The following is a 24,672-nucleotide window of genomic DNA, read 5'->3' on the forward strand; positions in this document are numbered from 1 at the left end:
CTGCTTATCCCCCCCCACTACACAGTCTCTATACTATGCCCCTCACACTTTTCTTTCCCAATACTGTCCACGTACAATTTTCTCCCACCATACTGCTGCCTCACACTTTCCAATGGTGCCCCCGATTGCTGTGAAGGGACAAATATGCCACATGCCTTCCAAAGGTACGCCCCTGTACAGTGTACAGGAGAATACATGACTGGTACACGCAGGGCCGGCTCCAGGTTTTTGTAGGCCCTGGGCGAAAGAGTCCTAGTGGGCCCCATCCACACATAGACATGCACAGATACATACACATACAGGCATATGTACACATATATATTTAAAGAGAAATTCACAAAAACACATATAAACAGACATAAATCTAGACACAGTCATATACACTGACATACACAGATCATACACAGATACACATCATACATGCACACACAGACACATTTTTAAATTTTTATATATATTTCTAATATTGAAGCCGGCAACAGCCTCATTCACCTCCCCGCTTGTCTCCATCCAGCTCCTTCTGGGCACGTGTCTGTGCCACGCTGATTGGTGGCCGACACTAACAGACATGGCCGCACATAGAGACCACTAACACTGCTGTATATACATCACAAGAGAGGCTGGGGACATACACATTACTGGGGGGCATACATATTACTGAGGAAAGGGGTATATATCAATGGGGGCATACAGCTCTAGAGGGGGACAGTGGATCTGAAGTGGGGGGACAAACAGCTCTGAGGTGGGGGGTTGACATGCAGCTCTGGGGATATACAGCTCTGGGGTGAAGGGGACATACAACTCTGGGGGAATAGTTGTATGAAGCTCCCATAGTCCTCCATATAGTATTATGTAGCCTCCATGTAGCATTATGCAGCCCCCATATGGCACTATGCAGCCCCCATATGGCACTATGCAGCCCCCATATGGCACTATGCAGCCCCCATATGGCACTATTCAGCCCCCATATGGCACTATGCAGCCCCCATATGTAACTATGCAACCCCCATATTACATTAAGCAGCCCCTATATAGTACAATGCAGACCCATTTAGCAGTTGGAACCCTCATGTCTTATACAGCCCCCATATAACACAATGCAGGCCCATATAGCATTAGGCACCCTTATGTAGTACACAGCCCCTATATAGCACAGTGCAGACCCAGATAGCATTAGGCATCCTCACATAGTACACAGCCCCTATACAGCACAGAGCAGACCAGATAATATTAAACACCTTCACGTAGTACACAGCCCCTATATAGCACAGTGCAGAGCCAGATAGTTTTAGGCATCCTCATGTAGTATACAGCCAGTATATAGCACAGTACAGACCCAGATAGTGTTAGGCATCCTCACATATTACCGGGTTTACTGTGATACAGACACCAGATGTTATACAATATACACATTATATACTATCTGATGTGTGTACACAGTATATCACACTACTCTGTACACTGGATGTGGTATACCATGTACACAGTATATCACACTGCTCTGTACACTGGATGTGGTATATAATGTACACAGTATATCACACTGCTCTGTACACTGGATGTGGTATCCCATGTACACAGTATATCACACTGCTCTGTACACTGGATGTGGTATCCCATGTACACAGTATATCACACTGCTCTGTACACTGGATGTGGTATCCCATGTACACAGTATATCACACTGCTCTGTACACTGGATGTGGTATCCCATGTACACAGTATATCACACTGCTCTGTACACTGGATGTGGTATCCCATGTACACAGTATATCACACTGCTCTGTACACTGGATGTGGTATCCCATGTACACAGTATATCACACTGCTCTGTACACTGGATGTGGTATATAATGTACACAGTATATCACACTGCTCTGTACACTGGATGTGGTATATAATGTACATAGTATATCACACTGCTCTGTACACTGGATGTGGTATCCCATGTACACAGTATATCACACTGCTCTGTACACTGGATGTGGTATCCCATGTACACAGTATATCACACTGCTCTGTACACTGGATGTGGTATCCCATGTACACAGTATATCACACTGCTCTGTACACTGGATGTGGTATCCCATGTACACAGTATATCACACTGCTCTGTACACTGGATGGGGTATCCCATGTACACAGTATATCACACTGCTCTGTACACTGGATGTGGTATATAATGTACACAGTATATCACACTGCTCTGTACACTGGATGTGGTATATAATGTACACAGTATATCACACTGCTCTGTACACTGGATGTGGTATATAATGTACATAGTATATCACACTGCTCTGTACACTGGATGTGGTATCCCATGTACACAGTATATCACACTGCTCTGTACACTGGATGTGGTATCCCATGTACACAGTATATCACACTGCTCTGTACACTGGATGTGGTATCCCATGTACACAGTATATCACACTGCTCTGTACACTGGATGTGGTATCCCATGTACACAGTATATCACACTGCTCTGTACACTGGATGTGGTATCCCATGTACACAGTATATCACACTGCTCTGTACACTGGATGTGGTATCCCATGTACACGGTATATCACACTGCTCTGTACACTGGATGTGGTATATAATGTACACAGTATATCACACTGCTCTGTACACTGGATGTGGTATACCATGTACACAGTATATCACACTGCTCTGTACACTGGATGTGGTATATAATGTACACAGTATATCACACTGCTCTGTATACGGGATGTGGTATATAATGTACACAGTATATCACACTGCTCTGTACACTGGATGTGGTATATAATGTACACAGTATATCACACTGCTCTGTACACTGGATGTGGTATATAATGTACACAGTATATCACACTGCTCTGTACACCCTGGATGTGGTATATAATGTACACAGTATATCACACTGCTCTGTACACTGGATGTGGTATATAATGTACACAGTATATCACACTGCTCTGTACACTGGATGTTGTATCCCATGTACACAGTATATCACACTGCTCTGTACACTGGATGTGGTATATAATGTACACAGTATATCACACTGCTCTGTACACTGGATGTGGTATCCCATGTACACAGTATATCACACTGCTCTGTACACTGGATGTGGTATCCCATGTACACAGTATATCACACTGCTCTGTACACTGGATGTGGTATCCCATGTACACAGTATATCACACTGCTCTGTACACTGGATGTGGTATCCCATGTACACAGTATATCACACTGCTCTGTACACTGGATGTGATATACCATGTACACAGTATATCACACTGCTCTGTACACTGGATGTGGTATCCCATGTACACAGTATATCACACTGCTCTGTACACTGGATGTGGTATCCCATGTGCACAGATATACAATGTCCTGCACTGATCACACCTGGGCCTACAGCACCTCACATATTCTATATGTAATATGGGCCATATAGTGTAATCTGTCCTGCAGGCTCAGATGTGATCAGTGCAGGATCTGTGTAGTGATGTCTCTGCTGGAGATCAGTGTGAGTTATTGCAGGGAGGGATGAGGCCGATGACCCGGCACTGACAGCCCGACCTGATCTGCAGCAGGTCACACTCCTGCAATAACTCACACTGGTCCTGCCGGCAGAGCTGCCGCTGACACTATGAAATCCCGTCCTGCTCCCTCCTCACTGCAGCCTCCTGCCCAGCACCATGATGGATGACGTCACACTCACCATCATCCACAGAGGCCTCTGCTCCAGTCCTCCCACAAGCTCCTCTACAGCACGAAGAAGCAAAAACAGCAGGCGCGCGGTGACGTCATCCATGCAGACGCAGCCCACACAGCGTGCAGTGGGCGTGTCTGCAGCACAGTGCCGGCCGGGATTGAAAATGAAAATCTTTAAAGGTACAGTGCAGTCCTGAACACTGCGGCGTTAATAAAATGGCGGCCACACAGATGGTGGTGGGGGCCCCCTCAGAAGCTCTTGTGGTGGGGGCCCCTGGGCTGAAGCCCCGTCTGCCCCGCCTATAATCCGGCCCTGCAGCTGAGACACGCACTGGAAAGACATAGAAGGACAAACCCGGTGACAGTGACACATAATCAAACATTACATAGGCTGCTTACATCTGAGTCCTCTAAAGGTCTTATTTCTGAACTATACAAAAGATTACTACCTGCCCATCTGGAGACATACCCACTGACTGTTAAAAGTAAATGGGAACGGGATGTTGGTCCCCTGACTGAAGACCAGTGGTCTGACATTCTAGAACAGGTCCCTAAACTGGCGGTCTCTGAGTGCCAAAGGCTTTCTCAAATATATCTCATCCATAGGGTATATAAAACTCCCAGCCTATTATTCGGGATGGGACTTAGCCCAAATACACAATGTGTTAGGTGTGAACAGGATGATGCCCATTTGATGCATGTTATATGGGAGTGTGGACACATTGGTGATTTCTGGAAACAAATCCTGGGACTCGTAGACCAAATATATCATATCACAATACAACCGTCGCCTCGTCTATGTTTGTTGAGTCTGTGGGAGGGAGGAGTAGACCCGGACTCTCCAACAGCCCTGGGAATAGCCCGTATCCTGTATCAAGCAAAGAAGATACTGGCATACCATTGGTTAGATCCTCTACCACCAACATTACCAGAGCTTAAAAATAAATTAAATAACGTCATTAGATTGGAAAGGGGAGTTTATTTAAAAAGAAAAACACTGAGAAAGTTTTACAAAATCTGGCAGCCATGGATGGAGTCGCCGGGTCTCCCCTCTGGGGCACTAGTGCAGGATGCAATGTTGGACCAGTTACTGTTGTGCTTGCAGTGAATGGAACGTTTGGGCAGTAAAAGTTAAAACTAGTGTTTTACGTGGCGAAGTGGACTTTGAGCGGCGCTGTGGGGGGGGGCCGGAAGGGTGTGATTGATGACTAAACGGGGAGAGAGAGGCAAGCGGGTATGGAAATATGATGCGGAGCGACACGGCTGATGGAGGAGACTTTTCTATTAGACTGAGGTATTATTGCATAAATTAACTTTTGTTTATCTGTGGAGCCATGTTGTTTGTAGGCTAAATTTATATAATTGTGATTTAAGAATCCTTTTTTTTTTTTTTTTTTTTATTACTGAGGAAGAACCTGATTTACAGACAACATATGTTTTTTTTTCAATGTACGCCTTTACTAGTTATATAAGATGCAATATATTTTCTCTGTATTGATTCCTAGTTGTTTAATAAAAAAAATCTGATTTAAAAAAAGATATATATTACACCCATTTATTCAAATACGTACAGTTCTGGCAAAAATTAAGAGACCACTGCACATTTTTATAAAAATCAGCTTTTCTACAGGTCTGACAGCCATGCCATTCCAGTATCAGTTGAATTCCAACCAGAGTACAGACCGGCAGAGGGCAAAGCGACTCTCCACTGACCAGAATGACCGTCATCTTGTTCGAATGTCACTCAGGAGCCGCAGGATGACATCAAGTGACCTACAAAAGGAATGGCAAATGGCAGCTGGGGTGAAGTGCATGGCAAGAACAGTTCGGAACAGGCTCCAAGAGGGCTGAAGTCATGTAAAGGTAAAAAAAATCATTTAATCAATGAGAAGTAAGGAGAGCCAGGCTGAAGTTTGCCAAAGACCATAAGGATTGGACCATAGAGGACTGGAGTAATGTAATCTTCTCTAAGTCTAATTTTCAGCTTTGCCTAACACCTGGTCGTCTAATGGCTAGACGGAGACCTGGAGAGGCACAAACAGTGTCTTGTTTGTACAAACTGTGAAATTTGGTTGAGGATCAGTGATGTTCTGGGGATGCTTCAGCAAGGCTGCAAATGGGCAGATTAAACTTTGCAAAGGACGTATGACTCAAGCTGCATACAAGGTTATCCTGGAAAAAAAGTTGCTTCCTTCTGCTCAGGCAATGTTCCCCAACTCTGAGAATTGGTTTTTCCAGCAGGACAATACGCCATGCCACACAGCTAGGTCAATGAATGCGTGGATGAAGGACCACCTCATCAAAACACTGTCATGGGCAGCCCAATCTCTAGACCTGAACCCAATTGAAGACCTCTGGAATGTAATCAAGAGGAAGATGGATAGTCACAAGCCATCAAACAAAGAAGAACTGCTTCCATTTTTGCACCAGGAGTGATGTAAGGTCACCTAAAAGCAGTGTGAAAGACTGGTGGAAAGCATGCCAAGACGCATGACAGCTGTGATTAAAAATCATGGTTATTCCACAAATTATTGATTTCTGAACTCTTCCTGAGGTAAAACATTAGTATTGTTATTTCTAAATGATTATGAACTTGTTTTCTTTGCATTATTTGTGGTCTTAAAACAATGCATTTTTTTGATATTTTGACCATTTCTCATTTTCAGAAAATAAATACAAGAATTATTGCTACGAAATTCGGAGACATGTTGTCAGTAGTTTATAGAATAAAATAATTTACATTTTACTCAAAAATATACATATAAAGCGATAAATGAGAAAAACTGAAAATTTTGCAGTGGCCTCTTAATTTTTGCCACACACACACACACACACACACACACACACACACACACACACACACATACACACACACATTAGTGTGTATATATTATGTCAGCCACTAATTGTCCCATCTCTCCGAAGATGAGAGAGGCCTGTAATTGACATCATAGTTAGACTACAACTATGAGAGACGAAATGAGGAAACAAATCCAGAAAATCACCTTGTAGGATTTGGCAAGATATTTTTTTTTTTTTTTTTGCAAATCATGGTGGAAAATAAGTATTTAGTCATCTAAAAACATGCAAGATTTCTGGCTCTCACAGACCTGTAGCTTTTTCTTTAACCCCATTGAAAATGGCTGGAACATTGAAATCCAGCCCTGATCAGTGCTGCTGTAGCACTGGCCATTGGCTGGAGCTGGGTGATCGGTGCTTCACCCGCCCCAAGCTCTGATTGGAGAGACCGGTCTTGTGACCGATCTTTCCAATCACCGTGGATCTGGGGCCGGTGACCTGTGTCCGTCCCTGAAAGCCGAGGAGAGCGGTCTCTGCGGGTGCCCATCGGTAAGTTGCTGCCCCCGCCGCCCGCCCCGGTCCCCGATCGCCCGCCCCGGTCCCCGATTTGCCCTGCCAGCCCCGCCGCTGTCTCCAATCGCCCCGCCCGCCACCGCCAGCCCCGCCGCTGTCTCCGATCGCCCCGCCGCTATCTCCGATCGCCCCGCCAGCCCCGCCGCTGGTTCCGATGGCCCCGCCCGCCAGCCCCAGCCCCGCCGTTTTCTCCGATCGTCCCGCCAGCCCCGCTGCGGCTCCGATCGCCACCGCCAGCCCCGCCGCTGTCTCCGATCGCCCCGCCGCTGCTCCCGATCCGCCGCTGTCCCCGCCGCCACGCTCGCCACTGTCCCCGCCGCCGTTGCACCCACCTTTTTCAGCCGCTGCTGCCCCCGAATCGGCCCCCACTGTTCCCGGGCCGCTTCCTTCATCGGCAGCCCCTTCTCCATCGCCACTACACCTCCTCCCCCTCCATGTGCTGCAAGCCACCCTCCCCCCACATGTGCTGCAAGCCACCCTCCACCCACATGTGCTACAAGCCACCCTCCCCCCACATGTGCTGCAAGCCACCCTCCCCCCAGGGCGTCCCCTCCCCCCGGGGCCTCCCCCTCCTCCATGTGCCATCTCTCTCTCCCATCAGACTCTGCCCCCCTCCCTGATCTGCTGCCTGCTCTCTCCCATCCTCTTCATCTACTGCCCCCTCTCACACTCCTCAATCTGTTGCCTCCTTCATCTGCTGCCTCTTCTGTCTGCTGTGATCCTGCTGCCTAGATCCATCCTGTAAGGTAGGTATCCCCATCTCACCTCCCTCCCCCCCCATCCTCCGCCGCTCCTCCATCCGCTGCGCCATTTTCCATCATCCATCCGCTGCGCCCTTTCCCATCCTCTGCCGCTCCTCCATCCGCTGCGCCCTTTCCCATCTTCCATCCGCTGCGCCCTTTCTCATCTGCCGCCCCGCCCTCTTGCATCGCATTATCCAGCGCAGTTGCTCGCTTCCAGACTGGAGTGGGTGATGCGATGCGAGACTCGTGCATTGCTCTCACGTTTGGCACTGGTCTTAGTGGCAGGCGCTCATATTTTTTTTTTTTTTATTCATTTTTTTTTTTTTACTGATGTCTGTATTTTTTATTTCGCCAAACTAATTTTTTTGTATGGGGGGGGGGTCTAGTTTCCAAAATGGGATCACATGTGGGGGAGCTCCATTGTTTAGGCACCTCAGGGGGTCTCCAAATGCAACATGGCGTCTGCTAATAATTCCAATCAATTTTATTGTGAAATGGCGCTCCTTCTCTTCTGAGCCCCCCCGTACGCCCAAACAATTGATTTCCACCACATATGGGGTACCTGTGTACTCAGGAGAAATTGCACAATACATTTTATGGTGCATTTTTTTTCCTGATACCCTTGTGAAAAAAAAGCTACCTGTTTGAAAAAACAATTTTGTGGTAAAAAAAAAAGAATAAAATATTTTCACGGCTGAACATTACAAACATTTGTGAAGCCTCCAGGGGTTCAAAGTGCTCACTAAACAGCTAGATAAATTCCATGAGGGGTCTAGTTTCCAAAATGGGGTCAATTGTGGGGGAGCTCCATTGTTTAGGCACCTCAGGGGGGTCTCCAAACGCAACATGGCGTCCGCTAATAATTCCAACCAATTTTGCTGTGAAATGGCGCTCCTTGCCTTCCGAGTCCTGCTGTGTGCCCAAACATTTGATTTCCACCACATATGAGGTATCTGCGTACTTAGGAGAAAATGCACAATACATTTTATAGAAACCACAGAAAGAACACTTGGGATGGTGCATAACCTCAATAATATTCTTTTATTTTATTCATTTCCAATTATAAAAAATCCATTTACAAAAATGCACATATGTATACAACTGGGTCCAGTTCCTAATCACACTGGACTAGCTCCAATACTGCTCTAATAGGTTACAGGCAGCTGCATAAACTGTTCATGGCTTATAGTAAGCCTCCACCAAAATCCTGATACTTTTTCCTTTATATCTAATAACTCTCTCCCTTCTAACGGGCTCTCTATGAGTGCATCACCCAGAGCCTGCAGCAGCGCTATGCATCTGGGGATTCCAGGCAAGATCCGGTCACTCTGTATAGCAATAATAGTAAGAAGTGGAGCGCAGCTGAAACTAACCTGTATAAAGTCACTAGCGGTTGTGCCGTCCTCGGTCCCGACGCGCTCCACTTCTTACTATTATTGCTATACAGAGTGACCGGATCTTGCCTGGAATCCCCAGATGCATAGCGCTGCTGCAGGCTCTGGGTGATGCACTCATAGAGAGCCCGTTAGAAGGGAGAGAGTTATTAGATATAAAGGAAAAAGTATCAGGATTTTGGTGGAGGCTTACTATAAGCCATGAACAGTTTATGCAGCTGCCTGTAACCTATTAGAGCGGTATTGGAGCTAGTCCAGTGTGATTAGGAACTGGACCCAGTTGTATACATATGTGCATTTTTGTAAATGGATTTTTTATAATTGGAAATGAATAAAATAAAAGAATATTATTGAGGTTATGCACCATCCCAAGTGTTCTTTCTGTGGTTTCTGCAATTATTAGGTGTTATTCCTGCGGAATGTTTGTTCAAGAGTTGGACAAATGATGCAAACAATACATTTTATGGTGCATTTTTTCCTGATACCCTTGTGATAAAAAAAAGCTACTTGGTTGAAGCAACAGTTTTGTGGTTAAAAAAATTTTTTTTTTCTTTTCACGGCTCAACGTTATAAACTTCTGTGAAGCCCCCAGGGGTTCAAAGTGCACATCAAACATCTAGAAAAAATATTTGAGGGCTCTAGTTTCCAAAATGGGGTCACTTATGGGGGAGCTCCATTGTTTAGGCACCTCAGGGAGTCTTCAAACCCGACATGGCGTCCGCTAATGAGTGCAGCTAATTTTGTACTCAAAAATTCAAATGGCGCTCCTTGCTTTCCGAGTCCTGCCGTGTGCCCAAACATTTGATTTCCACCACATATGGGGTATCTGCGTACTCAGGAGAAAATGCACGATACATTTTATGATGCATTTTTCCTGATACCCGTGTGAAAATACTAATTTTTATGGCTAAAGTAACATTTTTGTGTTTAAAAAAGTAAAATTTTCATTTTTTCTTCTACATTGCTTTGGTTGCTGTGAAGCTCCTAAAGGGTTAATAAACTTCTTGGATGTGGTTTTGAGCAGAGTGAGGGGTGCAGATTTTAGAATGGGGTCACTTTTGGGTATTTTCTGTCGCCTAGGTTTCTCAAATCACTCCAAATGTGATGTGGTACCTAAAAAAAATTTTTTTGTAAATTTTGTTGGAAAAATGAGAAATTCCTGATGAACTTTGAACCCTTCTAACTTCCTAACGGAATTTTTTTTTTTTTTTTCAAAAATTGCGCTGGTGTAAAGCAAACAAGTGGGAAATGTTATTTAGTAACTATTTTGTGTGACATATCTCTCAGATTTATGGGCATAAAATTTCAAATTTTGAAAATTGAGAAATTTTCAAAATTTTCGCCAAATTTCCGAAATTTTCACAAATAAACGCAAAACATATCGGCCTAAATTTACCACTGACATGAAGTACAATATGTCACGAAAAAACAGTGTCAGAATCGCCAGGATCCGTTGAAGTGTTCCAGAGTTATAACCTGTCAAAGTGATACTGGTCAAAATTGCAAAAAATGGCCGGGTCTTTAAAGAAGTTGTCCAGTTACCAAAACTGTTTTTTTTTTGGTTTTTTTTTCTGATAAATCTTGCTAATATGTGCCCCTCAACACATCTATTATGTTTTTTTCAGCAAAATTACCTTTTATTGTGCACCAGCAGCACATGCTCATTGCTGGCTCCAGCTCTGATGGGGTTAATCTCTCCTCTGACTTCCTGTGTTCAGTTCCTTCAAGTCCCAGAATTCTTTGTGGCTCTAGGGCGGTGTGTAGCTTATCTAACACACCCATTGTGTCTAATACACCCACTCTGCTCTCCACCCAAACCCTCCTCCCTGCCTCTTCCCAGTGGATGCACTGAGAGAAATCACACAGACAGCAGCAGCTCTGCACAGCCAGGGGAAGAAAGTGTGTGTGCGCGTATATACAGTGTGTGTGTGTATATACAGTGTGTGTGTGTGTGTGTGTATATACAGTGTGTGTGTGTGTGTATATACAGTGTGTGTGTGTATATACTGTGTGTGTGTGTGTGCGCGTATATACAGTGTGTGTGTATATACAGTGTGTATGCGTATATACAGTGTGTGTGTGTATATACAGTGTGTGTATGCGTATATACAGTGTGTGTGTATATACAGTGTGTGTGTGTGTGTGTGTATATACAGTGTGTGTGTGTATATACAGTGTGTGTGTGTGTGTGTGTGTGTGTGTATATACAGTGTGTATATACAGTGTGTATATACAGTGTGTGTGTGTATACAGTGTGTGTGTATATACAGTGTGTGTGTATATATATATATACAGTGTGTGTGTGCGCGTATATACAGTGTGTGTATATACAGTGTGTGTGTGTGTATACAGTGTGTGCGCGTATATACAGTGTGTGTATATACAGTGTGTGTGTCTATATACAGTGTGTATGTGTGCGCGTATATACAGTGTGTGTGTATACAGTGTGTGTGCGCGTATATACAGTGTGTGTATATACAGTGTGTGTATATACAGTGTGTGTGTATATACAGTGTGTGTGTCTATATACAGTGTGTATGTGTGCGCGTATATACAGTGTGTGTGTGTATACAGTGTGTGTGTGTGTGTGTGTGTGTATATACAGTGTGTGTATATACAGTGTGTGTGTGTATATACAGTGTGTGTGTATATACAGTGTGTGTGTATATACAGTGTGTGTGCGCCTATATACAGTGTGTGTGTGTGTGTGTGTGTGTATATACAGTGTGAGTGTGTGTATATACAGTGTGTGTATATACAGTGTGTGTGTGTATATACAGTGTGTGTGTGTATATACAGTGTGTGTGTGTATATACAGTGTGTGTGTGTATACAGTGTGTGTGCGCCTATATACAGTGTGTGTGTGTGTGTGTATATACTGTGTGTGTGTGTGTGTACAGAAATTATGATTATTAGTTGGCGCAACGTGAAAAAAATAATTGGGGAAAAAAAAGTGACGGGGTGATGAGATTGCTTTTTTTTCCCTCTTGCCTAGTCTGTGTGTCGTCCGTATCATCCACAAACCGCATGTGACCGGATCCTGTGGATTAAATGTGCAGCGCATGCAACCGTTATTTTACCGGATCCTTCTGCAGCGGGACACAGAATTTATCGGCCGGCACTGGAGTCAGCTGACTCCTGATCTCACAGCCCGCACACGCTGCAATGGCTGCAGGTGGGCTCATTCACATGACCGTTCCGTTTGTCCTGGTCAGTTTCTGTTTTTTTGCGGCCCCACAGACAGGACCATATTTTCAATATATTTTGTATAGGATCGGATGGTACACGGTAGCACTTCCATGTGCATCCGATCCTACAAAAAAAAAAAAACACATCGGATGCCGTATGTCCGCTCCGTTATTATGGAACATGTCCTATTCTGTTCCGTAATAACGAACCGTGACTCAATACAAGTCAATGGGTCCGCAAAATTCCCGGAAGCAACACTGAAGCACTTCCGTGTGACTTCCGTTGGGTGCCCGTGCAGTCAGTGTCTCGCTCCAGCCCCAGCCCCGCGGCTGCCCGCTCATCAGTGTCATCAGCGGCCCGCACTGCAGTATCAGCAGCCGCGGGGATGACCAGCGCTACCGTCAAGAGGTTAGTAAGTTCATTACCTACGGTGATGAAGTCCTGCCCTCCTGACGTCAGCGGTCGTCACTGCCTTCTATGCCCGCCGCTTGTCACATCACCTCTCGCTGTCGACCCGAGACTGTGACTAGTGGTGACGTCACGGGCCGCTCGCGATACTTGGTTTGTGAAGGCGGCGGTCATTGCTGTCAGGAGTTCAGCGATCATCACAGGTAATATACCTCGCTAACCTCCTGATAGCAGCACTCGTCATGCCCTGCAGTGACCTGGGCTGACCTATTGATGTTAGCTCAGGTCACTGCACGGCTCTCCCAGCCAATGGGGAACATTCTGTTCTTCATTGACTGGGACATTGACTATGGTATGGATCATCGTGGGACCCCCTTGTATTACACCAGACCTGGATTTGTTTTTCTTTCTAATAAATTGGTGAAAGAGGGAATGTGTTGGGGAGTGTTTTTCAAATAAAAATGTGTTTGTTGTCTTTTTTTTTTTTTTATTACTGCCTGGGTTGGTGATGTCGGATATCTGATACACGCCTGACATCACTAACTCCAGGGCTTGATGCCGGGTGACATTACACATCTGGTATTAACCCCATATATTACCCCGTTTGCCACCACACTAGGGCAACGGGATGAGATGGCGCGAAGCACCAGGACTGGCACATCTAATGGATGCGCTACTTCTGGGGCGGCTGCAGCCTGCTATTTTTAGGCTGGGGAGTGTCCAATAACTGTGAACCTCCCTAGTCTGAGAATACCAGACCACAGCTGTCCGCTTTACCTTGGCTGGTGATCCAATTTTGGGGGACCCCGTGTTTTTTGTTTTAAATTATTTATTTAATTTAAAATAACAGCGTGGGGTGCCCTCTGTTTTGGATTACCAGCCAAGGTGAAGCTGCCAGCTGTGGTTTGCAGGCTGCAGCCGTTTGCTTTACCCTAGCTGGCTACGAAAGATAGGGGGACCGCATGTCATTTTTTTTTATTATTTATTTTTTGGCTAAATACAAGGCTAAGCACCCCTTAGTGCCACATGAAAGTCACAAAAGGGTGCCAGCTTAGAATATGCAGGGGGGTAGGACATTATATATGTCTTTCTTATCTATCTATCTATCTATCTATCTATCTATCTATCTATCTATCTATCTATCTATCTATCTATCTATCTATCTATCCAGCCCTCTATTCATTCATTCATCCCTCTATCCCTCCGTCTCTATATCTATCTATTCATCTCTATATCTACTCATCTATTTATCTTTCTTGCTGCTTCCGTTTTTTGCGGTCCGTAAAAAAAACGGAAGGCACGCAGATGTCACACGGATGCCACTAGGATGCATCCATGAAAAAAAGGACCGTTTTTTGTGGCCCGCAAAAACGGAACGGTCATGTGAATGTAGCCTTAACAGCAGTCGCTGCCTGCTGCCGGTCACATGTGACCGTGTGCGGGCTGTGTGTACAGGAGTTCAGCTGAGTTCAGATCAGCTGACTCAAGTGTCGGCCGATTAGGCTGGGGCCACACGGGGATTACTGCGATCCCCTCGCATTACACTCGGCTCACGCTCAGTACAGCAGAGTGTCATGCGTGTGTCCCTGCGACTGAGGTCCGACTCTGCGAGCAGACCTCAGCTGCGGGGGCGGACCGGCACTCGAGGGGTGGGCCAGCACTGAGGAGGGGTGGGAGGGATTTTTCTCCCTCTTTCCTCCGTAGTCCACCGATGTACCGCAAGTGCAGTGCGATTTTTCTCTCACCACTTACACTTGCATTACAGTTGTAGCATGCTGCGATTGTTTTCTCGCTCCAATTAGGGCGGAGAAAATAATCGCTCATGTGTGCTGACACACAGGCTAATATTGGTCCGAGTGGAATGCGATGTTTGATCGCACTCCACTCGCACTGTTTTTCTCGCCGAGTGGCTTAGACCTTACTTGTTCTATGTCCCCCTGCATCCATCGCAGCGTGTGCAGGCTGGAGTTCAGCTGAGTTCAGATCAGCTGACTCCAGTGCTGGAGTGAACTCCGCTGACCTTACAGCCCGTACACACTGCAATGGATGCAGGGGGACACAGAACAAGTAATTGGCAGACACTGCAGTCATCTGATTACTTGGGATGAATTGAGCAGTAAAATGCTCTGGTGCTCGATGGGCGAAGCCCATGTCGAATTTTTTTTTTTTTTTTTTAAATTCATTAAAAATAAAAAAAAAAAAAAATCACATTGTTTGTGGGCTCCCGCTGCATTTTCTATTGTTAAGGGTAACCCAAGCAGCTACTGGCTGCTAACCACCGCTGCTTGGTGTTACTTTCACTGGCAATAGAAATCCAGGGAAGCATTTTTTTTTTATAAAGGTTTTTGCCTGAAAACTTTTTTAAAAAAATGAAGTGGGCTTCGCCATATTTTTGTATGCTAGCCAGGTAGAGCAGGCAGCTACGGGCTGCCCCCAACCCCCAGCTGCCTATTTGTACCCGGCTGGGAACCAAAAATATAGAGAAGCCCTTTTTTTTTTTTTTTTTTTATTTCATGAAATAAGTAAAAAAAAAAATGAAATGGGCTTCGCCGAATTTTTGAGTACAGCCATTTACAACTAGGCAGCTGGGGATTGGAATCCGCAGTGAAGGGTGCCCAAACTTTCTGGGCCCCCCGCTGCGAATTGCAGTCCACAGCCGCCCCAGAAAATGGCGCTTTCATAGGAGGGCCATCTTCTGGCGCTGTATCCAACTCTTCCAGTGGCCCTGGTGGCAGGTGGCACGCTGGGTAATAAGGGGTTAATACCAGCTATGTTTTACCAGCTGGTATAAAGCCCGAGATTCTTAATGTCAGGCCAAGTTTGACCTGGCCATTAAGAATCTCCAATAAAGGGTTTAAAAAAAAAACCACACAGAGAAAAATACTTTATTAGAAATAAATACACAGACACAGTAGGGTCTCCATGTTTATTACTCCCTCTCACCCCTCCACGATGGAGAGATTTCTGTACTGACCATGCCAGGAGAGAGCGAGGGAAAAGAGAGAGAGAGCAAGGGGGGGGAGGAAAAGAGAGCGCGGGGGGAGGAAAAGAGCGAGGGGGGAGGAAAAGAGAGCGAGTGGGGGAGGGAAAGAGAGCAAGGGGGGGAGGGAAAGAGAGCGAGGGGGGGAAGAGAGCACGGGGGGAAAGAGCGAGGGGGGGTAAGAGAGCGAGGGGGGAAAGAGAGCGAGGGGGGGGGAAAGAGAGCGAGGGGGGGGGGAAAGAGAGCGAGGGAGGGGGAAAGAGAGCGAGGGAGGGGGGAAGAGAGCGAGGGAGGGGGGAAGAGAGCGAGGGAAAAGAGAGGGGAGGGGGGAAGAGAGCGAGGGAAAAGAGAGGGGAGAGGAGAGAGGGATAAGAGGGGGGCAGGGAAGAGGGGAGGGGGAGAAGAGTGGGGGGAGATAAGAGAGTGGGGAAAGAAGGGGGGGGCAGAGGTGCTCTGTCACCAACTGTCTCCACTCTGTGACTTGTAGTGCAGGTGACAGAGTGCAGACAGTTGGTCCCATGCAGCAGGACAGATGGCAGAGCACAGCGGTGACATGCCTGTTAGTGTCTTGCTGCGTCCTGCAGTGCTGCTGGGAGGAGCAGATGATCACACTGCCCGACACCGGCCGCTCTCCTGACATCGCAGCAGAGCGGGCGGGTGGAGAGTGTGATCAGATACTTACGTGCAGGGGGGGATTCAGCTGAAGAACCCCCCCCCCCCCGTACTGCACACTGGCGCCCCGTGCCTCACCATCTGCAGGACGCTAGCCGGCTCCACACTGACGTCCTCCGGATCCTCCCCTCGATGCTGGGCTGTGCACTGCAGTGCGGTAGTCACCGCCCACAGCCCTGTCACTCAATCTGAGTGGTGCCAGCCTCCTCTGACGTACCCAACGAGTTTGAGAGCCCGGAAATGCCGGGACGTCAGAGGATGCTGGCGGCCACAGCTCCAGGGGGTCATGTGACCGGCACTGAGCGTGCAGGATAGCGCCGCTCAGTGCCAGAACTGGAAACAGAAGCCAATGGAGAAAACGCCTAGAAAGGTAAGTAGAACTCCTACAGAAAATAAAAAAAATGGGTGAACCACCCCTTTTAAGGTGAAAACAGGCTGGGGGCTGAAGGGGTTAAGAGTCTCCTCTGTCCTCCACTCATTACCTATAATGGCATCTGTTTGAACTTGTTATTAGTATAAAAGACACCTGTCCAAAACCTAAACATTCACTCTCCAAACTCCACTATGGTGAAGACCAAAGAGCTGTCAAAGGACACCAGAAACAAAATTGTAGCCCTGCACCAGGCTGAGAAGGCTGAATCTGCAATAGGCAAGCAGCTTGGTGTGATGAAATTAACTGTGGGAGCAATAATAAGAAAATGGAAGACATACAAGACCACTGATAATCTCCCTCGATCTGGGGCTCCACGCAAGATCTCACCCCATGGGGTCAAAATGATCACAAGAACGGTGAGCAAATATCCGAGAACCACATGGGGGGACCTAGTGAATGACCTGCATAGAGCTGGGACCACTGTAACAAAGGCTATCATGAGTAACACACTACGCCGCCAGGGACTCAGATCCTGCAGTGCCAGAGGTGTTCCCCCTGCTTCAGCCAGTACATGTCCGGGCCCGTTTGAAGTTTGCTAGGGAGCATTTGGATTATCCAGAAGAGTATTGGGAGAATGTCATATGGTCTGATGAAACCAAAGTAGAACTGTTTGGTAGAAACACAATTCGTCGTGTTTGGAGGAGACAGAATGCTAAGTTGCGTCCAAAGAACACCATACCTACTGTGAAGCATGGGGTGGCAACATCATGTTTTGTGGCTGTTTCTCTAGAAAGGGACCAGGACGACTAATACATATATATGAAAGAATGAATGGGGCCATGTATCGTGATATTTTGAGTGCAAACCTCCTCCCGTCAGCAAGGGCATTGAAGATGAAACGTGGCTGGGTCTTTCAGCAATGATGATCCCAGGAACACCGCCAGGGCAACGAAGGAGTAGCTTCATAAGAAGCATATGAAGATCCTGGACTGGCCTAGCCAGTCTCCAGATCTCAACACCATAAAAACCCTTTGGAGGGAGTTGAAAGTCTGTGTTGCAGAGCAACAGGCCCAAAACCTCACTGCTCTAGAGGAGATCTGCATGGAGGAATGGGCCAACATACCACCAACAATGTGTACCAACCTTATGAAGACTTACAGAAAACATTTGACTTCTGTCATTGCCAACAAAGGATGTATAACAAAATATTGAGATGAACTTTTGTTATTGACCAAATACTTATTTTCCACCATAATTTGCAAATAAAATCTTGCCAAATCAGACGCAGTGATTTTCTGGATTTGTTTTCTCATTTTGTCTCTCATAGTTGTGGTCTACCTATGATGTCAATTACAGGCGTCTCTCATCTTTTTAGGTGGGAGAACTTGCACAATTAGTGTATGGCTAAGTATATCTAAGTATATATACTCGTTCAACAGTAGTTTTAATCTGAGTGCTGTACATGAAGAAGCCTGACATCACATGGCCAGCACTAGGGTCAATGTTCAGTTGGACTGTTCAGATGACTGAATGTCCATGTGAAAACAAAATCGCAGCATGCACTAGTCTCTTCTGTATTTCTCACCTTCTCAAGTCTATGGGTGTGCAAAAAACAATTCACTCCCATACGGCTAGAATCTGATTTTTAAAGACTCATTGTAATTTTTAACATATAAAAGTGTTTCATCTGGTCAGTTTTACTAACTACTGATGTATAAAAATGAATGACATGTTGATGACCATACATATGAAAAATTGTCTATTTATTCTAAATGAAAACCAGACAATTATTATTATTTTTTTTTTTTAAAAGTAAAGTTTTATTCACTGCCTAACAGGATACCTAACCGGCAAACCCAGAGGTTAGTGCCATGACAATCATTGTCACACCCTTTGTGTGGGGTGAGAGGGGACCCCCTTCCTCAATCAACCTTCTAAATGCCGTGGTTTCTATAACCCATAGCCTCTACCGAGGTAAACAGCCAAGGATGGTGTTTGCCTCGGGCATGACTATTACTGCAGGAGCTTGGCTGTTAAAGAGGTTTCGCTTTCGTTTCATTGGGGGACACAGGTAACCATGGTATATGCTGCTGCCGCCACTAGGAGGCGACACTAGGCAAAAAATAAAAGTTTAACTCCTCCTCCGCAGTATATACCCACCTACTGGCTTGAAGTTATTCAGTTTTTGCTTAGTGTCCGCAGGAGGATAGACACTGGACTTTTTTCTCCAGCCCCTTTTTCACTTTTTTTTTTCTTCAGTGTATTGGGGGAGACCGCACGCTGTTTTTTTTTTTTTTTTTTTTTTATTATTTTACTGTATGATATAGACCTGCCTACCGGCAGTTGTGATTGGATGCTGTCAGACAGCTTTCGCTCAGCATGGGGGTGTGTCTGACTGTAACCAATCACTGACGGGGGGAGGAGTAAATATTTATGAGCCTAATAAGCAGCCGGCTCAGGCAGATCAAAGAGCTGCCGTGGGAGCAGTGTGACAGCCGTCTCGGTGATCGGTTAGTATGTAGCGCTTTCTTCTACCCCTTTGCCCCAGATTCTGTTCCCCATAGACTTTATATGGGGACCAGCATCTGGCCAGATACCGTGGACTGCATGAAACTCTCCTTCCATTTTTTTACGGTCCAGAAAAAAAAGGAAGTCACACGGATGACACACGGACCATATACGGAACGGATGCGGATGTTATACGGTTGACACACGGATGCATCTGTGAAAAATACAGGACCGTTTTTTGCGGATCGCAAAAACGGAATGGTCGTGTGAATGTAGCCTTAGTCTGTAGAAAAAGGATGTTTTTTTTTTTGTTTTTTTTTAAATGTTATGAATGAAGTCCTTTTATAAAATATATACTGTTAGGTCCAGAAATATGTGAACAGTGACTGAATATTTGTGATTTCAGCTCTGCAGGCCACTATTTTTTTATTCAACATGAAACTGAGATGCAACGGAAGTGCAGAAGTTCAGGTTTAATTACGGGGCTTGAACAAATGTCCTGATCTCCCTGCTCTTAGGGTACTGTCACACTTTAGTGACGCAGCAGCGATCCCACCAGCGATCTGACCTTGTTAACATCGCTGCTGCGTCGCTACATGGTCGCTGGTGAGCTGTCAAACAGGCAGATCTCACCAGTGACCAGCCCCCAGCCAGCAGCGACGTGGAAGCGACGCTGCGCTTGCAGGGAGCCGGCGTCTGTAAGCTGCGGACACTGGTAACTTAGGTAAACATCGGGTATGGTTACCCGATGTTTACCTTAGTTACCAGCGCACACCGCTTAGCGCTGGCTCCCTGCACTCGTAGCCACAGCACACATCGGGTTAATAAGCAAACCTTTTTTTATTTACCCGATGTGTCCTCCGGCTACGTGTGCAGGGAGCAGGGAGCCGGCACTGGCAGCGTGAGAGCTGCGGAGGCTGGTAACTAAGGTAAATATCGGGTAACCACCTTGATTACCCGATGTTTACCTTGGTTACAGCTTACCGCAGGCTGTCAGATGCCGGCTCCTGCTCCCTGCACATTCAGGATTGTTGATCTCTCGCTGTCACACACAGCGATGTGTGCTTATCAGCGGGAGAGCAACAATAAAAAAAAACGAACCAGCACTGTGTGTAACGAGCAGCGATCTCACAGCAGGGGCCAGATCGCTGCTCAGTGTCACACACAGCGAGATCGCTAATGAGGTCACAAAAAACGTGACTCAGCAGCGATCTCAGTAGAAATCTCGCTGTGTGTGAAGCACCCCTTACAGTAAAGAATCTATGAACTATTTGATAAGATGCTGCTTAGTAGTCTCAGAGCTGCAGTATCACTTGGTAAAAGAAGCATTCAATTCTAGTCCATAAGAAGGGCGCGCCCAAGAATAATGATGTTGCTTCTACAGCTAGATCATGTAGCAGAAGGTTATCGAAAGCGCCAAAGAGTGGTTGGCATCACTCACAATGGTAAAATGCAGATTCGACAGACCAAAGAATCCTATTTGGTTATAGACCTCATCCACAAATCGATCAACAGTGTCCAAGGAAGTTGTAGAAATGTATTGTGCCATATACTGTAGATAATTCAACGTTTCGACCCAGTGGAGGTCTTTATCAAGCTAGCTGAGCGGCCTGGCCATGTTATCTGCTTCTATGGAGCACAATTTAGGTCCTACGTTATCCCGGCAAAGTATAAAGATCTGATTGAGGCGTTAACAAGATTTGCCAGTCACTTAGGGTACCTTCACACTTAGCGATGCAGCAGCGATCCGACCAGCGATCTGACCTGGTCAGGATCGCTGCTGCATCGCTACATGGTCGCTGGTGAGCTGTCAAACAGGCAGATCTCACCAGCGACCAGTGAACAGCCCCCAGCCAGCAGCGACGTGCAAGCGACGCTGCGCTTGCACGGAGCTGCCGTCTGGAAGCTGCGGAGACTGGTAACTAAGGTAAACATCGGGTATGGTTACCCGATGTTTACATTAGTTACCAGCGCACAGCTGTGTGTGCAGGGAGCAGGGAGCCGCGCACACTGAGCGCTGGCTCCTTGCTCTCCTACCATAGCTACAGTACACATCGGGTTAATTAACCCGATGTGTAATGCAGCTACATGTGCAGAGAGCAGGGAGCCGCGCACACTGCTTAGCGCTGGCTCCTTGCTCTCCTAGCTGCTGTACACATCGGGTTAATTAACCCGATGTGTACAGCAGCTACATGTGCAGAGAGCCGGAGCCGGCAGCACAGGCAGCGTGAGAGCTGCAGATGCTGGTAACTAAGGTAAATATCGGGTAACCACCTTGGTTACCCGATGTTTATCTTGGATACAGCTTACCTCAGCTGTCAGACGCCGGCTCCTGCTCCCTGCTCGCTTCATTTGTCGCTCTCTTGCTGTCACACACAGCGATCTGTGTGTCACAGCAGGAGAGCGACTTTGAAGAAAACGAACCAGGGCTGTGTGTAACGAGCAGCGATCTCGCAGCAGGGGCCAGATCGCTGCTCAGTGTCACACACAGCGAGATCGCTAATGAGGTCACTGCTGCGTCACAAAAAGCGTGACTCAGCAGCGATCTCGGCAGCGAGCTCGCTGTGTGTGAAGCACCCCTTAGGGTAACAATATATCTGGATAGCTAGACAATATTGCCAGCCTTATTTTGTGGGTCAATGTAATTCTCATTTAGTAAAGCAGAACATGCCTGATAAATAAAACATGGTAAAGAGATGGCAATCTGCTGCTCCAGCTCCCATGAATAATTTACCCCTTGACTATTTTATGAGCAGCCTAATTATGTGTCTTTTTATCAGGAACTGTTTGATCCACAGTAACCTTTGATGATTTTTGCCTTTGGTGACAGGTGATTGTTGATGAGAAGAATTTGGATTTTCTCCTTGGGTTTTCTATTTCTGCCTTAAAACAATGTAGCTCCTGGACACACGTGGAGATTCTCCATGCAATAGCTACATTAGTGTACACCAATGGGCACAAATGCCAGAAGGTAAGCATAATCAAGGGTTATTAGGCTTTATAATGTGTTCATCAATAATCCTAATAGTAATAAAAAGCTACAGCTGGAATAATGTGCCTAGATTTGTATAATATGAGGTAAGCAAAGGTTGCTCAGTAAGCATACTTGCCTATATGTGCGTATAGGGGCAAAATATGTATATTTGATGGGAGAATTAGCCACAATTAGTCTGTGTGTGCCTAGATGTTTCTAGGCAGCTGTCTGCATACTCTAGTGCAGTGATAGTCTAGTGCATACAGTGCTTTGCTTGCAAAGGAGACAGCGCGTTATGTGGGACTTCTCTTAAGTGGAATCTGTCATCAGGTTTTTGCTCTGTAATCTGAGCAGCATGTTCTAGAGGCTGAGACCCTGATTCCAGTGATGTCACTTGCTGGTCAGCATGCTATCCTATTGATACAATCAATGTTGTCTCTGCAGTTAGTGTCAGTGTTCAATAATTAAAGTGCACCAATCACCAGGATTTTTGTATATAACCTAAAGCCAGTGCTATACTGGCACTATCAGGCTGATTCTTTCTATACCTGTAGTCGTCAGCTCGGATGTTTAGGTTTATAAATCCAAGAAAGTAAAGTTTATAAAATCTATCAGCTTCTTGAGTGACAGCAGCTGAGGATCAGATAATATTTGGGGGGTATGCATAGTTGTCCTATCCCCCTGTTAGAATTAGCATAAGTATTATACAATGGATTTACTTTTTCACTAGCAGGACCTGTGTGAGGACATACCCATGTGACCAGAAGGGGCGGGGCCTCGGCCAATAAAGCTGATACCAGGAAGCAATATTTTTCTGTTGGCTGAGGCCCCGCCCCTTCTGGTCACATGGGTATGACCTCACACAGCTAGTGTAAAAGTGAATCCATTGTATAATACTTATGCTAATTCTAACAGGGGGAGAGGATAACTATGCACACCCCCCAGATATTATCTGATCCTCAGCTGCTGTCACTCGAGGCTGATGATTTTATTAACTTTACTTTCTTGGATTTATAAACCTAAACATCCGAGCTGATCACTACAGGTCTGTATTGAATCAGCCTGATAGTGCCAGTATAGCACTGGCTTTAGGTTATATAGGAAAATCCTGGTGATTGGTTCCCTTTAAATGTAGGGATATAAGAAGAACTTTTTACATTGAAAAAAATCCCTGCATTAACTATTAACCTGTATTATAATAGTATTACAAGGTACATGGCAAGGCAGGTGTGAAATTAGTGTGCCTGAACTAGGGAAAGCATCAGGTCACTTACCTGCAGGACCCCTCCTCTAGACCTGCTCCTTATATCTTGAATTACTTGGATTGTGATAGTACCACTAGATTGATTTGTCTTGTGTATGTTTATAGGAACAACTACTGTATGTAGCTTCCCATTTAACACTATTATAAATACAGGTTTAATTTTTAATGCAGGGAAATTTTTTACTGTAAAAAAGCAGACCGGCCGTTAGTCTGCCTCCTGTCGCTTTAGGCTGTCCCCCGTCGCTCCATTTCATATCTCAGGACGCCGCCCACTGTGCCCGAGGTGCTGCGCACGCGAGGACCGCTGGTCACGTGTGCGCAGGCACGAGGTTATGGGCGGCGCTGAGATTGCATCGCAAGTGCCCGCCCATCATCTCGTGGCCACGCTCTCCCCTCTGCCACCAGCGTTCTGCGCAAGCGCTGGCCAGATGACCCGACATCACCTCTTTCCTATCTTACCCTGCAGCAGGAAATAGATGGGAGGAGCGGAGCAGGACACCACCGGTTACGAGAAGTGACGTCGGGTCATCTGGCCAGCGCTTGCACAGAACGCTGGAGGCAGAGGGGAAAGGGCAGGCACGAGATGATGGGCGGGCACTTGCGATGCAATCACAGCGCCGCCCATAATCTCGTGCCTGCGACACACGTGACCAGCGGTCCTCGCGTGCGTGGCACCTCGGGTGCAGTGGGCGGCGTCCTGAAGTATGGAATGGAGCGATGGGGGACAGCCTAAAGCGACAGGAGGCAGACTAACAGCCACCAGAGAGCCCGCCCCCGTGTACCATTATCAAGATTTCAATACAAAAAGGTACCACTTTATAAAGTCTGTATTTTGGTCAGAAAGGGGGCACATAAACAACAGGAACCTTACTAGAATGCAGCCCAGGAGCTGCAGAGGGGGAAACGTTCAGGTTTCAAGCTAAATTTCTGATGACTGGTTCCCTTTAACATCACACTACCCAGACTCCCCCACTGACGTCATGGTGTTCGCACATGCATGGGAGCAGGGACGCGTCTCCATAGCTCCAGAATATGCGCGGACGCCCCTAGAGACAGCCGGAGCGAACAGGATAGGTGACACGGCGTGCGC

At 46.4% G+C, this 24,672-nt stretch overlaps 1 protein-coding gene across 1 annotated transcript in view; it reads left to right on the top strand.

Moving 5' to 3' along the window:
• The window catches only part of HEATR6 (HEAT repeat containing 6), a 140,370-nt gene that overhangs the window by 38,065 nt on the left and 77,633 nt on the right, over nt 1-24,672 (top strand). The window contains exon 4 of the mRNA XM_075335842.1: nt 22,175-22,315. Coding sequence (XP_075191957.1) covers nt 22,175-22,315 — 141 coding nt within the window. The remainder of the gene's footprint in view (nt 1-22,174; nt 22,316-24,672) is intronic.

The sequence above is a fragment of the Anomaloglossus baeobatrachus genome, chromosome 2 (genome assembly GCF_048569485.1).
Source record: "Anomaloglossus baeobatrachus isolate aAnoBae1 chromosome 2, aAnoBae1.hap1, whole genome shotgun sequence".
In the NCBI taxonomy this organism is placed as follows: Eukaryota; Metazoa; Chordata; class Amphibia; order Anura; family Aromobatidae; genus Anomaloglossus; species Anomaloglossus baeobatrachus.